General features: G+C 41.1%; 1 protein-coding gene across 1 annotated transcript; it reads right to left on the bottom strand.

Moving 5' to 3' along the window:
- On the bottom strand, window positions 1-704 carry LOC134200367 (uncharacterized). The gene is made up of 2 exons (XM_062673150.1): window positions 526-704; window positions 1-384 (listed from the first exon to the last, which is right to left on the bottom strand). The coding sequence occupies exons 1-2, from the start codon at window positions 668-670 to the stop codon at window positions 89-91; spliced, it is 441 nt and encodes a 146-aa protein (XP_062529134.1). The 5' UTR covers window positions 671-704; the 3' UTR covers window positions 1-88.
- Between the last annotated feature and the right edge of the window lie 15974 nt (window positions 705-16678).

Raw genomic sequence — 16678 nt, 5'->3', positions numbered from 1 at the left:
AACATTATCAATATATGTATATACATATATATATATATATATATATCAATTAAATTTGCATTATCAACGATAAATCAAAAACTATTGGTCAGAAATTGATAAGTACAAATATTTTTCTACATAAGAAGCACTTCGTACAGCGTTCGTGATCGTCATTCGGTACCATTGCTTTCCTCCTCTTCCTTGCGTGGTCCTCCTCATTACTGAGGGTCGTGACTCCCTGCATCAACCTCTCTTGTACCAACGTCCTCCATCTGCTGCGTTCTCCTTCCTTGGCCTCGTTATCATTGCTGTGGGCAGATGCTATGCGCCTAACGAGCAATCGCCACTTCTCCCGTATGTGTGGTGTGGTGTACACTGATGCAAACAACCGCCAATTGTCGACTAAAAAATAAAAAATAATTATTAAATTCAAAATTACAAAGAAAGTAATAGGTTGGGGAAAAAATTTCTTCGCATTTTTTAAGAAAATTCACAATATTTTTTAATATTCTTTATTTACATTTAACTAAAGTATGTAGATACCATTTTGTTCGATAACTTTTTGCCATCTTGTAGGTAGGCACATGATCCCATTGCTATAGAAATTTTGGGGCTTCTGATCAAAATACCGCGACAATTGGTTTTGGCAGTCCTGCCGCTTTCTCTCAACTTCTTGCTTTAATCTCATCAGTTATTCGCAGTAGAGCTCAGAATCGATGGTCCTGCCTAGTAGTAACACCTCATAATGAATTAATGAATTAAAATATAATGAATTATTATCAATCCGTAAACCTAGAAAAAAGTTCGGAGGTAATATAAGTACTAAAAGCAGTTGAATTGATTATCTCCTGTTTTTTCATAACGTTTAATAATGATTTTCATTCAACTTAAAAACAATCTTTACAAAAGTGTTACAACATATTTTTAAAAATTTCATCATCATTCAAACGTACGAATTGGGTATCCTTAAACACATATGTGTCGCAAACCTCTAAATCGACATACCTACATTGAGTTGTGTAATAAATAGTACATGAGTTTTTTATAAATTAATCAATTTGAATTTCGTAGCTATGTTGCCAAATAAAGCATTTACTCGTTACGTAGATGGACCACATGCAGCTAACGCTAGGCTTCTACTTTCCCACAGCCATTATCGGGGATGTCCGATACTCAATCTAGCATCAATGGCCCTGGCCTTGCCAGGCTTCACAGCGAAGACCACGAGAAAAGCCTCGACGATTAGGTTAGGCACGTATCCCAAAGGTTATTTGACTTGGATCCCCAAAAATTCAGAAAACGAAACCATAGGAGTTCCGCTTCCGACTTCGTTACCCTTAAAACGGGAGACAGTTAAAGCTGAATGTAAACATAGCCAGAGCCAATGCAGAGAAGCAGAGAAGCTCAACTACCAAGCACCATGGACCATGTCAAAACACCGCATGCCGACTGGAGTCGGGGCTACCACGTCGCTCCCAGCCACGTAGTCCAATAATTTCTTTTTTTCAGAGGCAGAAAGAGAGAGAGAGAGACAGAGAGAGAGAGACAGAGAGAGAGAGACAGAGAGAGAGAGAGAGAGAGAGAGACAGATAATATACTTGATTGCACACCAAAATACAATTAACATTCAAAAACTGTCAACAGTCAATAATGCTATGTTGCGATGTACTTTTAGTAACAGTAAATAGAGTGGTGTATTAAGATAGTTTTTTTTTATGGTTTGACTAAATCACCTTTTTGTTCCTACCTATGCTGATAGCTTTGAGAGGCTACTTCAGCTTTACCTACTTTAGAGGCTAGTTTGTAGGTGAGCATTCCGGGCTCAAATCGTAGGTGGTGCTAACATTGGCCCTAGCAAGAGCATTACGTTGGAGCCATAATTGCATCGCATAGCAATCATCACACTCTTCAAATCGGAACTATTTACTTCGCCTATAAAAGCCAGAGGGGTGGTCTTGGCTTGTACAGACCCAACACTAGTAATCACCCCAATTTCTAGACTTCGCCCGACTATAATATATTGTTACAGATTACTTCTTCATCTTGGAATGTTGTCTGTTTGTTCAATACTTAACCTACAGTCAATACTTTTAGCATATTTGGCGTCGTGGCATAAAGGATAATACGTCTGGTGCAATCGTATCTAGCGATGCAACGGTGTTAGAATCCCGCTGACAGGTACCATTTTTTCTAATGAAATATGTACTTAACAAACTTCACAATTGACTATCACGGTGAAGGAATAACATCGTGTGATAAAAATCAAACCCACCTGATTATAATTTGCGTAATTACTGGTGGTAGGACTTCTTGTGAGTCCGCACGGGTAGGTACCACCACCCCGTCTATTTCAGCCGTGAAGCGGTAATGCGTTTCGGTTTGAAGGGCGGGTCAGCCGCTGTAACTATACTGAGACCTTAGAACTTATATCTCAAGGTGGGTAGCGCATTTACGTTGTAGATGTCTACGGGTTCCAGTAACCACTTAACACCAGGTGGGCTGTGAGCTCGTCCACCCATCTAAGCAATAAACATGAAAAATAAAAATATTATTATTATTATAAAAAATAGTTGACCGTATTTGGTATCTAAAATAAATATTCAACTATTCAACTTTTTACGAGCTATTAAAGATCTAGAAACTAGCTAGAGACTAGTTAGTCCTTTGATGTCAATGAAAATGCAATATCCGACATTAGCCTCAACCATTCGCGTTATGCTAATCGAGTAATGAAGCCTGTAATTGTAGAACTAAATTATAATATCTCGTAAGCATTAAACACATAACCTGCTACAGATTAGCTGCACAAGGAAAATGAGAATAGATAGAAAACTGAAGCTCTTCAACCTTAGACGGTCCTTAGAGAGTTCAGAGTCCGTCTGAAGTTCATGAAGAAGTTCTTTGAAACACTAAGAAAAAAGAACTGTTATAATATTGGACCCAAGTTGAATTGGACTGTCTTACCATTCAGATCAAAATACTCTTTTTTTTGTAGTTCATATGTGTTAAGTAAATTTTTGATTAGACTAATTGAGGCCTATAAAATCACAGGCAGCTAAACGCCATAATATCGTAAAATGTATTAACAATGGCTCTATCTTGTTTAGTTAGTTGAACATGCTTTAATGTTTTCATGTTATAACAAATGCAGCTAAATCTCTAACAAATTCAGTTCAAAAAATTTAAGTTTACTCTGTATTAAGTACTAATAAACGAAGTTTTATCATTTAAAATTCAGATTATTAGTAATATTCTCATTCTTTATAAATCTCTTTTAAAATAAAGAATATCGTGGCTATACGAACAAACTTATTTCAGATTCTCAAACCGGGAGTGTTGCCATCACTGGCCCTAGCAAGAGCAGTACTTCGATGGATCGGGAGGATCCGCAATGACGTGCTTAGGGCTGATTTTTGTAGTTTACCTGAATATTTGACAGACTTGGATACAGCTGCCTTTGATTTTATAGGCCTCAATTGGTGAATGTCTGCGAGATTTGGACAATAGCATATAGCCGCATAAAAACAAAAGGGGATCGATGGAGACAGCTAGTGACGGAATCGGACGGAGTCACGATCCTCAGCAGTGAGGGACCGATTGAAGAGAGAGAGAGAGAGATAGCCGCATAATTTAACCCACAGAATAGATAAATAAGGTACCTTATTTATCTATTCCGTGATTTAACCCGACCTCAAACATTATTTGTATAGCTACACTTGCTCCCTATTTCTTCTAATTATGAACATCATAGCGTATTGATTTAAAAAAACATATGCCAATATTCTTTTTGTATAAAAATGATTTCACGCACAAGAAATCGCAAATTCCTCTAGTGCACACAATATAAAGGCCGTATTTCTTTCACTTCCTAGTTTTTTTTCGTTTTAATCAATTACATAATTCATTTGGTCTCGGAATAGATGGAATAACGAATACCAACCAAGGTCAGGACTTCGAAGCGGCTCAGAATGATTTTGCATCTTATTATTTTATCTACATAGTGTAACGTTATTTCATACCTCACTATAGCTTGTGGCCAGGAATTTAATCTGCTTTAGGCAAATACCAAATTGTATTTTTGTTAAATTTGCCTTATTGCCCAATACCATTACTATGTTCTCTATTTATTTTAACCACTTAAAGCGGATATTATCTAGTAATTTTGTTGAGATTGATAAATTCGGGCATCTTTTGTCCGATTGAATTTATCTTTTTTACGGTTATTGTTGAAGCTTCACAGATTTTTTTGACATGATGCCAGCAAGTGGAACGCGAGCTCAAACATTAAGGTATTTAGGTTTAACTCCTCCTTTTCAATAGCTAAATTTTTTCTTAAGAATCGTGATACTTTTGTTACACTTTTTTGACTGTCTCCGTCGATTTCCGACGCAGACCTAATAGGAGTTTTTATTGAATGATGTTTCTACTTATTCTGATTCCTGATCCATCGATCTGATAGATATTCTTAATGTAGGTACCTAAAATTGCAACGTAAGGTGCATAGCGTAATGCAGGATAATTAAGTTGGCCATAGATCACGCATTTTATTTCTAATCGCGCTCCCAGTAACACATGCCCCAATTAATGTCAATTGTCAGTTCCAAATATTTTAATTACTAGATTTGAACAAAAGTTCTTTTTAAAAAAAGTTCCGTTTTAATAAATCCTCGTAACAGATCGCTTAGGACGTATTCTTCTAGATTGTTCATCCTCATTGTAGCCCTCAGGGCTTCTATGTGAAAATCATCGAAATATTCACGAAATATTTTATGTGACCTGGTACCTGCAATGACCTCTAAACCAAGGCCAATCAAAAGAACAGAAGTAGGAACGAAAAGCGCACCTTCTTTACATTTAAAACCGTCAGCGCAAAAGTGGCCTAAGCTTACCATACTTGGTATGGAGATAATGAGGTTCAAATTTACCTTTTCAATACTTCTTAGGCAAAAAAATACGCGCCAAAATGATGTTTACAAAGGAATCTGTTATCTATAGATGAAACTAGGGATGGGCCGATTTTGCACCAAAATTTATTATGTTTTAAATAAATTGCAATACATAGGCACGAATGCGAATTGTAGGTTAGGCCACTTTTGCGCTGAAAAAATCCAAATTTTCGATATTCTCTCATTTATTGATCACTGCCCATTTAATTATTGATTAAAAAAATCCAAATTTTCGATATTCTCTCATTTATTGATCACTGCCCATTTAATTATTGATTAAAAAAATCTGCATTACACTTTTCGTGTTTATTTCCGGTATGTCAATTAAAATAAAGTACATTTAAATACAAACGTGTACCTATAATAAGTGACTGTTTCTGCTCGAGTTTATGCTCTATGCCCCTCCTGAGTCAATCATTTGCGTGTTTTAATTTTGATGTTGTTTTGTTAGTATCTTACTGTTGATACTTGAGTCGTCTATTATCAAAGGTGGCAATCTGTGCATTTGGACAAAAAATGTTATTGATATGTCAATACAGATTGATTTGAATATAATCGTCTCCTTCAAAGAATACGGTTCAAAACCTGCATTAAATAAAGGTTAATACTTAACCTGTTATTTATCTAAGATGTCGTTCAGAAGAGTTTTGTGACTGCCAATGGAATACAAAGTCAATAATTCGTTTTTCTGATTTACCAATAATTGTCCAAAAGTCACATTGCCGGCTTTGATAATAGTCGACTCACTTAAGGACGGTATCTATCATAGTACCTATCGACATAAAATAGGTGCAGTTTCAATATATTTAAGGATATTAACGGCGGAGCGTGGTCAGGTATGAGTGGTATTGAAAAAATATAACACGAGAAAACATTACGGAAGTGCGAAGTTGTGTTACCCTGACTTCCGGAAGTCGTAATCAGTACTACAATCGAAATTAAATAGTGATTGAAACCGGTATTTCGGTGTAACAACTGTTAATAAACAAAATTATAAAAACATAATAATGGAACTAAAAATAATAAAGAAACAAGTAAATAAAGTAATTATGTAATTCACTACCTACTGGTGGTAGGCCCTCTTGTAAGTTTTTTTTTTTTTTTTTTTTTTTATTGCCCTTGTAGGCAGACGAGCATACGGCCCACCTGATGGTGAGTGGTTACCGTCGCCCATGGACTTCAGCAATGCCAGGGGCAGAGCCAAGCCGCTGCCTACCGTTTAATACTCTCCACAAGCCTCGTTTGAAGAAGGACATGTCATAGCGCTCGGGAAACACCGTGGAGGGGAGCTCATTCCATAGCCGGATGGTACGTGGCAAAAAAGACCTCTGGAAACGCACTGTGGATGACCGCAGTGGCTCCAGGTAGTATGGATGAACTCTACTCCGGTGGCGGGCGGTGCGATGGTAAAAACGAGATGCCGGTATCATCTCGAACAATTCCTCAGAGCACTCCCCATGGAACATACGGTACAAAATGCAGAGGGAACCGAAGTCCCTCCGCAGACCCAGAGGCTCCAAACGATCCGTGAGAATGGGATTATCGACAATCCGAACGGCCCTCCTCTGTATGGAGTCAAATGGAAGAAGCTGGTACTTGGGAGCCCCGGCCCAGAGATGGGAGCAGTACTCCACGCGAGGCCGGACTTGTGCTTTATAAAGCAAAAGCCTTTGTCCAGGCGTGAAGTACCGCTTCGCTCTGTTGAGGACTCCCAGCATTTTGGACGCCAACTTGGCTTTGCCTTCCAGATGACTCCGAAACTGGACATCGCTCGAAATCTCGACCCCAAGTATCCCAATACTCTCGGAAGGTTTCAGGGATACTCCTTGGAATTGCGGCGCCATGACAAAGGGGTCCTTCTTCGCAGTGAACGCGCAAACTTGTGTCTTTATCGGGTTGAATTGAACCAAGTTCAATTCACCCCATTCGGAGACTCGCCCCAGAGAGTTCTCCACTTCAGACACAAGTTTAGATCGTCTCTCTTGCACCGCGCTCCGAGAGAGACTCTGATGGCCGATATATCGCGCATCCCCCGTGCTGTCATCCGCATAGCAATGCATGCCATCAATAGACAGCATGTCATTGATATACAGGATGAAAAGCGTGGGGGAGAGCACCGAACCTTGTGGAACGCCAGCGTTAATGGTCATGGTATCAGAACAATCACCGTCTACAACGACCGTGATGTTCCGCCCATCCAAAAAGCTAGCGATCCACTTGCAGAGACCCTCGGGGATTCCGTAAGATGGTAACTTCGACAGAAGTGCCCTATGCCAGACCCTGTCGAAGGCCTTCGCGATATCAAGGCTCACAGCAAGAGCCTCGCCCTTGCTCTCCAAGGCTTCAGCCCACCTGTGAGTAAGGTATACGAGAAGATCGCCAGCTGAGCGACCGTGACGGAAACCGTACTGTCGGTCACTGATCAGCTGGCGATCTTCAAGATACTTCAGGAGTTGTATATTTATTATTCGCTCCATCACCTTGGAAAGCAAGGAAGTTATCGCGATAGGCCTATAGCTCGATGGGTCCGACCGGTCACCCTTCTTGGGGATAGGGTGGACGTGGGCGGTCTTCCATGAAGACGGAACCCTGTTAGCGCAATAAGAGAGGCGATACAGACGCGTTAGCGCAGGCGTCAGCTCAGGGGCGCACGTTTTCAGAACCACTGCGGGGATGCCGTCTGGCCCACTCGACTTATGGACGTCCAGGAGTCGGAGTTCCCGCCTGACTGCACACTGTGTAAAGCAGATCTCCGGCAGGGAACTATCACACCGGGGGATGTTCGGTGGTGTGGCACCCCCGTCGTCCACGGTCGAGTTCGAGGCGAAGAGTTTGACCAGAAGGTCAGCCTTCTCTTTCGCACTATGGGCCAGACTGTCATCGGACTTTCGCAGTGGTGGGAGACTAGACCTGCAAAAGTTTCCTTCTGCGGCTTTGGCGAGCGACCAAAAAGCACGGCTCCCAGAGGGATAGCTCTTTAGTCGCTCGCCAACTCTAGCAACGTGCTCCGACTTCGCCTTGGCAATAACCTTCTCGTAGGACCTGGAAGCGGCGTTATATTTCCGCCTTTCCTCTGAGATGTTAGGGTCCTGACGTCTCCTGGCATTATCCCATGCCACGTATGCGGACCGCTTGAGGTGTGCAGCATCCCTGCTGGCATTGTTATACCAGGGTCTGCTGCGACCCCCAACGGGCACTTCAGAGGAGGGAATAAACAATTCCATCCCCTGGAGCACCACGTCTTTAAGACGGTCCGCACAGACGTCAGGATCAGCAGAGGAAAAGCAGAACCGCCCCCATGGGTAGGATGCGTAAAATTCACGCAATCCATCCCAATCTGCTGACAAATACTGCCAAACTCTTCGATACCTGGTCGTCGTTCGACGACTAGGACGAGAGAGTGGTGTGGCAGCACGGATAAGGCAGTGATCAGACGATCCAAGCGGAGCGTTGACCACTACACTGTATCCGGCTGGATCGGTGGTCAGCAGAAGGTCCAACAGAGAAGGCTCGTGCCCCTCAATATCTGGGACACGGGTGGGCTGTGTCACCAGCTGGGAGAGGCCGTAGGCCAGGGCGAAATCGTAGGCAGCCCGACCCGGGAGGTCAGTGGTTCTGGACCCCAACCACTCTTGGTGGTGAGCGTTAAAATCTCCAAGAACCACCACCTCCGCAGATGGGTACTGCTCAAGCACGCGGCTAGTCCCCTCTTGCACATGCTCTATCAGAGCTGAACCTGCATCACTGCTCTGGGACCTGTACAGGCACGCGTAGACTCGGGTACAACCCCCATGGTCTACGCGCAGCCACAAGAGGGACAGGTCCCGTTGTTCGAGGCCTCGTAGACGGCGACAACAGACATCAGCCCGGACGAATACACACACCCCGGCTTTACGCAGGAAGTTGTGCTCCAATACGTAGCCGGGGTATTCAAGGTACGAAGTATCATCCGGAGCAGATATCTGCGTCTCCGACAGAAAAAGGAGGGCAGGCTGCGCCGTCTCAAGATGGTGGTGTACGGCGTCGAGGTTGCTGTGTAGGCCCCTTACATTGCTGAAATCCACATTAAATGTGGAATGGGGCTTCGCCGACAAAACCCTTTTCCTTTTTTGTACTGTCATGTTTGATTTTTTTTTGTTTGGAGAGTGGGAATGGGTGGGGTAGGAAGTTCGAAGCGAAATCATGACGACACCTGAATAAAGCGCGGAACACAGTACGTGCTCGACCACGGGTTGCGTGAGAGACTGACGCAGGGCATGGAAGGGCCCCCAGTCCACCCTGCGTGCGATCGCCGGGATCCACTCCGGTCTCCGACTCCGGCACGACGACCGCACGGCAGGATTTGACACCGGTTGGCGGGACAGCTTCCCGGGGCGGAGTTTAGTAGAGACACCCGGGTTCAGGTCCCCAACTGACCGGCGGGCGGCGGCGAACACCGTTTCACTGGGTCTCCCTATACCCCCGTCAAACAATCACGTCCCGCGAGCTCGCACGCACGTCTGCTCCGCATGTTCCAGGCATCATCAAGATTCACCCCGAACAAGGAAGAGGAAAGGGAAGGAATAAAACTGGCTCTCCAACCCACACGCCGGAACACAGCTAGGCTATTTGGCGGCGGACTCTAGTTGGAGGGTGGTCGCCAGCCAGTCGGACAAGTCCTACCACCGATTATGTGTTCGGCTCCCGTTTTGCACCACCCAGGGGTCACTTGTAGGGAATCGCGGGTTAAACCTACGGAAGCGGGAAGCAATCAACCCCCAAAACCTTTCCTTTCCTTTACTTTACTTTTCCTTACAAACTTTACCTTTCCTTACATAGATCTTGTTCATTTGATGGTTGCCTGGAAGGGATCGCTCTTAGCGATAAAATCGTCAACCGCCATATTATATCGGTGTACCAAAAACATACTCTATCTATCTATCTTACTGGTGGTAGGACCTCTTGAGAGTCCACACAGGTAGGTACCATCACCCTGCCTATTTCTGCCGTGAAGCAGTAATGCGTTTCGGTTTGAAGTTTGGGGCAGCCGTTGTAACTATGAGTATACTGAGGCCTTAGAACTCTTATCTCAAGATGGGTGGTGGCGTTTACGTTGTAGATGTCTATGGGCTCCGGTAACCACTTTACACCAGGTGGGCCGTGAGCTCGTCCACCGATATAAGAAAAAACAACAGTCTCATTTGGCAACGGATATCTAAGAACATTGCGAAGCAAATTTTTTTCGCAGCTTTAGATAGGCAAATGACTTCAGAGCTTATCGGAGGCTATTGGCATCAAGATGAGAACATCTCCGTCTATCTATAGACTTGTAGTAAAGCTTGTTCAGTCCAAAGAAAACACGAATCCGACTTCAATTCTATCGTTTACAAACTGTTACCGTGACTTAATCAGAAATAGGCAGAGTGATGGTATCAGCTTGTTCGAACTCACCGTATGTGATATCAACCTTGACTCCCTCTTGATTTTAAATCCACTGAAGTACAAGCTAAGCCCGGGGGCTTTCAATGCTACGTAATAATAAAATGTTAATATGATTTGTACTAGTTCCTTACGACATTACAACTTCCGGTGTCGAAGCGAAACTAGTTTTAAAACAACGCAAATGATATTCTATTCTAACATAACTGTTTCAAATCAATTGAATTTCTTCTACACTGCAATTCTATAAAGAAATTTTAAACTATATATTTCATATTTCTTAGACGTAGATAGATACAGTATGCTATTGTAATAGTTATGTTTCAAATCGATTGAATTTCTTTTACACTTCATTCGATAATATTCAGGAAAAGTTTTAATATGTTTTTCGTCCTTCTTAGAGGTAGATATATATTATTATTTTTATTGCTTGGATGGGTGGACGAGCTCACAGCCCACCTAGTATTAAGTGGTTACTGGAGCCCATCTACAACGTAAATGCGCCACCCACCCTGAGATATAAGTTCTAAGGTCTCAGTATAGTTACAACGGCTGCCCCACCCTTCAAACCGAAACGCATTACTGCTTCACGGCAGAAATAGGCAGGGCGGTGGTACCCACCCGCGCGGACTCTCAAGAGGTCCTACCACCAGTAAGATAGATAGATAGAGTATGTTTTTTGGTACACCGATATAATATGGCGGTTGACGATTTTATCGCTAAGAGCGATCCCTTCCAGGCAACCATCAAATGAACAAGATCTATGTAAGGAAAGGTACATTATTATGTATATATACATTCTTTTTGAATCGATAAGTACACCGCGGATGTTGACCGGTGCCTGTAGTGCCTAAAATTACTGAGAGTAAATCGGGAGGATTCGAAATGTGACAACAGTGGCTGTGTGTTTTCCGATCCTCGTATAATTTATAACATATAGCGACTTCGATAAGAGCGCTTTTTCGAAGATATCAAATTATAACGGCATACTGACAGTATTCAATTAAATTTTTTTTCTTAACTTATTTACTGATAACCTAAGGGGCTATGCTACGCCTGGATGGGTAGATGAGCTCACGGGCTCAACCTGAGAGAATTTGCTAACACTAGCCCCCTAGCAAGAGCAGTGCTTCACTGAGTCTACCACCGTACCGGAATCACGACCCACTGAGAAGATCCCGCGAGAAACTCAGTAGGCTGTGTCTATGGTTTTTTTTTTTATTAAATCTGAATCTCTATGTACAGAGATGTTACAAAAAAAAATGAATAAAAACTTTACATATGTTTTGTTTTTTTGTTAACAGGAAATAAAATATCGAAGATGAACTCTGAAGGAAAACAAGTTAATTTATAAAGAAAAAAAATTATGTTAAATAATTTAATCGGCTACCATTTCGGTGTGTATTTACATACGCCTAGCTATTTATATGGTAAATTAATTTTGTGTAACAAATTCGGTAACAGGGTTCGACCTTTTGTCTCAAGGCTAGGGGGCCGAGTTCACGCTGTGATGACCATGGGCACCCGTAACTATGTTTATAAAACCAGAAGGACTGTTAGCTTGTCGCTAATTTGTTGATATCAATTATTTTTTAAGCGTTTTTTTTTTATTGCTTAAGATGGTTGGACGGGCTCACAGCCCACCTGGTGTTAAAAGGTTACTGGAGCCCATAGACATCTACAACGTAAATGCGCCATCCACCTTGAGATTTAAGGTCTAAGGTAAGTTCTAAGGTCTCAAGTATAGTTACAACGGCTGCCCTACCCTTCAAGCCGAAACGCATTACTGCTTCACGGCAGAAATAGGCAGGGTGGTGGTGCCTACCCGCGCGGACTCACAAGAGGTCCTACTACCAGTAAATTTTTGGATTAAAAATTATTAGTAATTTTCTTATCCACTCTACGGTCTTTTCTGTACTAAGTTATGAAATTTCGTTTTGTAAGCCTAGTAATATAAAGTCTAGCGTGTAAAATATGAGTCGTCTATTATCAAAGGTGGCAATCTGTGCATTTGGACAAAAGTTTTTTATTGATATGTCAATACAGATTGATTTGAATATAATCGTCTCCTTCAAAGAATACGGTTCAAAACCTGCATTAAATAAAGGTTAATACTTAACCTGTTATTTATCTAAGATGTCGTTCCGAAGAGTTTTGTGACTGCCAATGGAATAAAAAGTCAATAATTCGTTTTTCTGATTTACCAATCATTGTCCAAAAGTCAGATTGCCGGCTTTGATAATAGTCGACTCATATACCACATTGGATTACGTCAACAGTGGAAGCACGGCGTATTCATAGATGAACCCGTTTTGTTGCAGATGTAATACAGATTAATTTACGGTCTAATTAAAAAGGCTGTTTTAATCATGAAAGTTTAATCGTAATTATTATAACCCTGTCGGTAATCCTTAAATAAATAAATAAATAAATTATAGAATAAAACATATATAACAGATCCTTGAATCGCGCTAACGACATTTTCAAGATATGTTTGTATATAAATGTAACCTCTATACGATTAATCTTAAAAGAGGTTAATATGTTATAAAGATGACATAAATAGAATTTCGAATATTGAAACATTATAAGAAGGAACATTAGAAATATAAAAGCATCTTGAAATATTGAAATATAAAAAACGTTTAAATGTTGTTTCTCTTTATAGAGCAACTCAATTTGTGCTTTAGTTTTACTAAGCTAAACTGTATTTTGGTCTAAATAAAATAATACATTATATATATATATATATACAAGATCCAAACAACTTTACTTGGGTCCTTGTGCGAGTTATTTCACCTGCTTGGTGGAAGTCCAACTTCTCCCACCAGTCTCCCGTTGTCGGTGCCACGGAATAGATGAATAAGGTTTTAGGAACCTTATTTAAGGAAGGACCTTATTTATCTATTCCGTGGTCGGTGCCATCAAAAAGCACAGTCCAAGTTTTAGTGGTGGTTGGGCATCTTGTATTGGCTACACGGGTAGGTACCACCGCCCTGTCAGACTATTTCTGCCACGAGAATGATGGCTGTATCATCATTGAACAATTGTTACGTAGACCTCACATTTCAAGGCGGCGTTAACTGCTTAACAGCCAGTGATCCTCACTCTTATACCCGTCGTCTACGCAATAAGATATAAAAAAGCACACTTCAAGACCACGACCGCGATTTTAATGACTCGAAAACATATTGAATCATTGTAAATATCGATCAGACAAAGCCGTGAACTCAAACACTAATTTATTTCCAAGAAAAATTATCATAATTTGACGCATATTTTTTTTTGTATATTCCTACGGAAGATTCCGGTTTTTCTCTTTGTAATTATTCAAAGATATAATCAAGTCGAGAACAGGTCTCCTGTTATTGAAGCCTAAAGGCTTTTCCGAGGCCGCGAGTTTAATATGACCCACAAATTATATCATAATGTGGGACGTAGATCAGATGTTACTATGCTAACATCATAGACAGGTCTTTACCTACGAAATTGCCGATTTCACTGACTCGATGGACTATATATCGTAATAAAAATCAAACTCGCAAAATTATAATTAGAATTATATTTAGAAGTCGTCGTGGCCTAAAGGATAAGACGTCCGGTGCATTCGGATTTAGCGATGCACCGGTGTTCGAATCTCGCAGGCGGGTACCAACTTTTTTTAATGAAATACGTACTTGACAATTGTTCACGATAGACTTCCACGGTGAAGGAATAACATCGTGTAATAAAAATCAAACCCGCAAAATTATAATTTGCGTAATTACTGGTGGTAGGACATCTTGTGAGTCCGCACGGATAGGTACCACCGCCTTGCCTATATCTACCGTGAAGCAGTACTGCGTTTCGGTTTGCAGGATGGGGCAGCCGTTGTAACTATACTGAGACCTTAGAACTTATATCTCAAGGTGGGTGGCGCATTTACGTTGCAGATGTCTATGGGCTCCAGTTACCACTTAACACGAGGTGGGCTGTGAGCTCGTCCATCCATCTAAGCAATAAAAAAAAAGATGTTGCTATGCTAACATAATAAATAGGTCTTTACCTAAGAAGTTGCCGTTTTGACTGAGTCAATGGTGCAGTGATTAGCGTCCCTGACCGTTGCGCCAAGGGTCGTGGATTCGATTACCACATCGGGTAAGCATTCGTGTGATGGACATGTTTGTTAGCTCTTCGACTAGGTATATTGTATAAGTAGCTGTGTATTTCAATTTCTAGTACCCATAACAAACGGAGACTAAATTGTTCCCAAAAAACAAAGCATTTTCTCAGTCTTGTCTACTAAAATACTGGTCATTTGAAAAATTATTTATATATGGCTGCCAATAAATTCTAAATTGAAATTAATTTTATTTTAGATATATTATTATGGAATTATCTTTTCCAATTCAGTCATTTATTTCACTAATCAAATTAGTGTTTTATTTTCACTCCACATACACAGTGACTGTAGCTTCTCCACCAATATGGACACGATAGAAATATAAGTATTGAGTAATTATGGAAAACAAGTTCCTTTACGGCAGTTTGCCTTCGGAAATTTCGTGGACACAAACTAAATATACAAAAAAAACACCTAGATTTTGAAGCATTTGTGCTCTATTTCCTACCTATCTTATTACCAGTAAGTATCCCCCAGGGGCTATTCTGAATTCGCCTTGTTTGGCGGCGGACGAGTTTTCGGGGCTCAGCTTGAGATACTGCTAACTCTAGCCCTAGCAAGAGCAGTGCTTCACAAAATCTACCAACGGATCGGAATCGCGACCCACTGAGAAGAACCCGCCAGAAACTCAGCTGGCTTTGTTCTCTAAATAGACTATTGACCTTATATAGACATGTGAGGGTGCCATGTTATGATCCTGTGAGTATCCAAAACAGCTGACCTTTTTTTATTGCTTAGATGGTTGATCGAGCTCATCGCCCACCTGTTGTTAAGTGGTCACCGGGGCCGGGGATGACAGGCGGTAAATATTAGTCTGTAACGCCACCTTGCCTATTATTGCAACAAACATTATTACAACGGAATACAAGTACAATAACTCATCTATATCAATAACAAAACAATTAATAAATTAAAGAAAAACCATTTAAATGAATGCATGGATCCGTCGGAACAATAGATGTATACTTCCTACATTCGGTATCCGGCTATTTCAAACCCAACATGCACTGTAATAATGTGTAACGAGTGATCTGGATCAATTAATATCAACTAATAAAACATTATTTTATTGCAAGACCATTTGCGGTGAACAGATGAATACGTGGAGTAGTATGCGAATTTTTTATTTTATTGCGTCGACTGAAGAACGCGTTTATGCTTCATCTGGTGTTAAGCGGTGGTGATATGGAAGTCTCAATTGTATTGTATAATGACTGCCCCGGTCCTCAAATTGGAACTCATGGCTGGTTCGCATCAGAAACATGTGGACTGTCAGAGTGGGAATTAATCTATACTAATATATAAATCTAGAGTTTTTTTATTTATTGCCTTTGTAGGCAGACGAGCATGCGGCCCACCTGATGGTAAGTGGTCACCGTCGCTCATGGACGTCAGCAATTCCAGGGGCAGAAATCGACCTCATGCCTCAAGGCACCTGACGGCAATCGCATTGTGATGTCAGCATGTAAGCCCGTCCGTGTAATCTATACTAATATATAAATCTACAGTGGTTTTACGGATGTTCCGTTATAACTACTGAACCATGCATCCGATTGACTTGAAACTTGGTACCCATGTAGAAAATACATGTACTTAATGGATAGGCTTATATTTATATGAGTGTTAGACTCCCTACACCAGTTGCGGAGGCGTTAATGATGAGAAACTTTGTGGGGGTGAGAAATAATAATGTTAATTTTAAACGCCCAGCGCAGCGGACGAGTACGGCTTGTAACTTAAAAAAATTAATATTAATTATGTTCTCTAAGACTCGAACCACTGTTAACCGCAGCCGGACACTGAAATTTCACAGAACAGTTGACACGCTAACTTTCAAATGATATTTTTATTTATTTTAAACCACACTTTAATTGGTTTGATTAATTAGTTTCAAGATCCACTCCACGGTTTCCCCTGTCTCACCGAATGGAGTGACACCGGCAGTAGTTATTGTCATAGTCGACCACCGCGCGCTACGATTCCAAGTATTTATTGCTTATTACACTTGTATGGGTTTTTCTTTCTTCGCCGACTACGGAATAAAATATAGAGTGAATGACGTCATTATTTGGAAGTAGTTACTATTGTTATTCTTACTTCGTGGTATATATAGAAGGAAGGTATCACTATGCATATGATACTGAATTGTAAACATAATCTACAGTCAATC

Source organism: Bombyx mori, chromosome 16, assembly GCF_030269925.1.
Source record: "Bombyx mori chromosome 16, ASM3026992v2".
NCBI classification, from domain to species: Eukaryota; Metazoa; Arthropoda; class Insecta; order Lepidoptera; family Bombycidae; genus Bombyx; species Bombyx mori.
The sequence above is the reverse complement of the archived record's forward strand: the minus strand, read 5'-3'. Positions and strand labels throughout refer to the sequence as shown.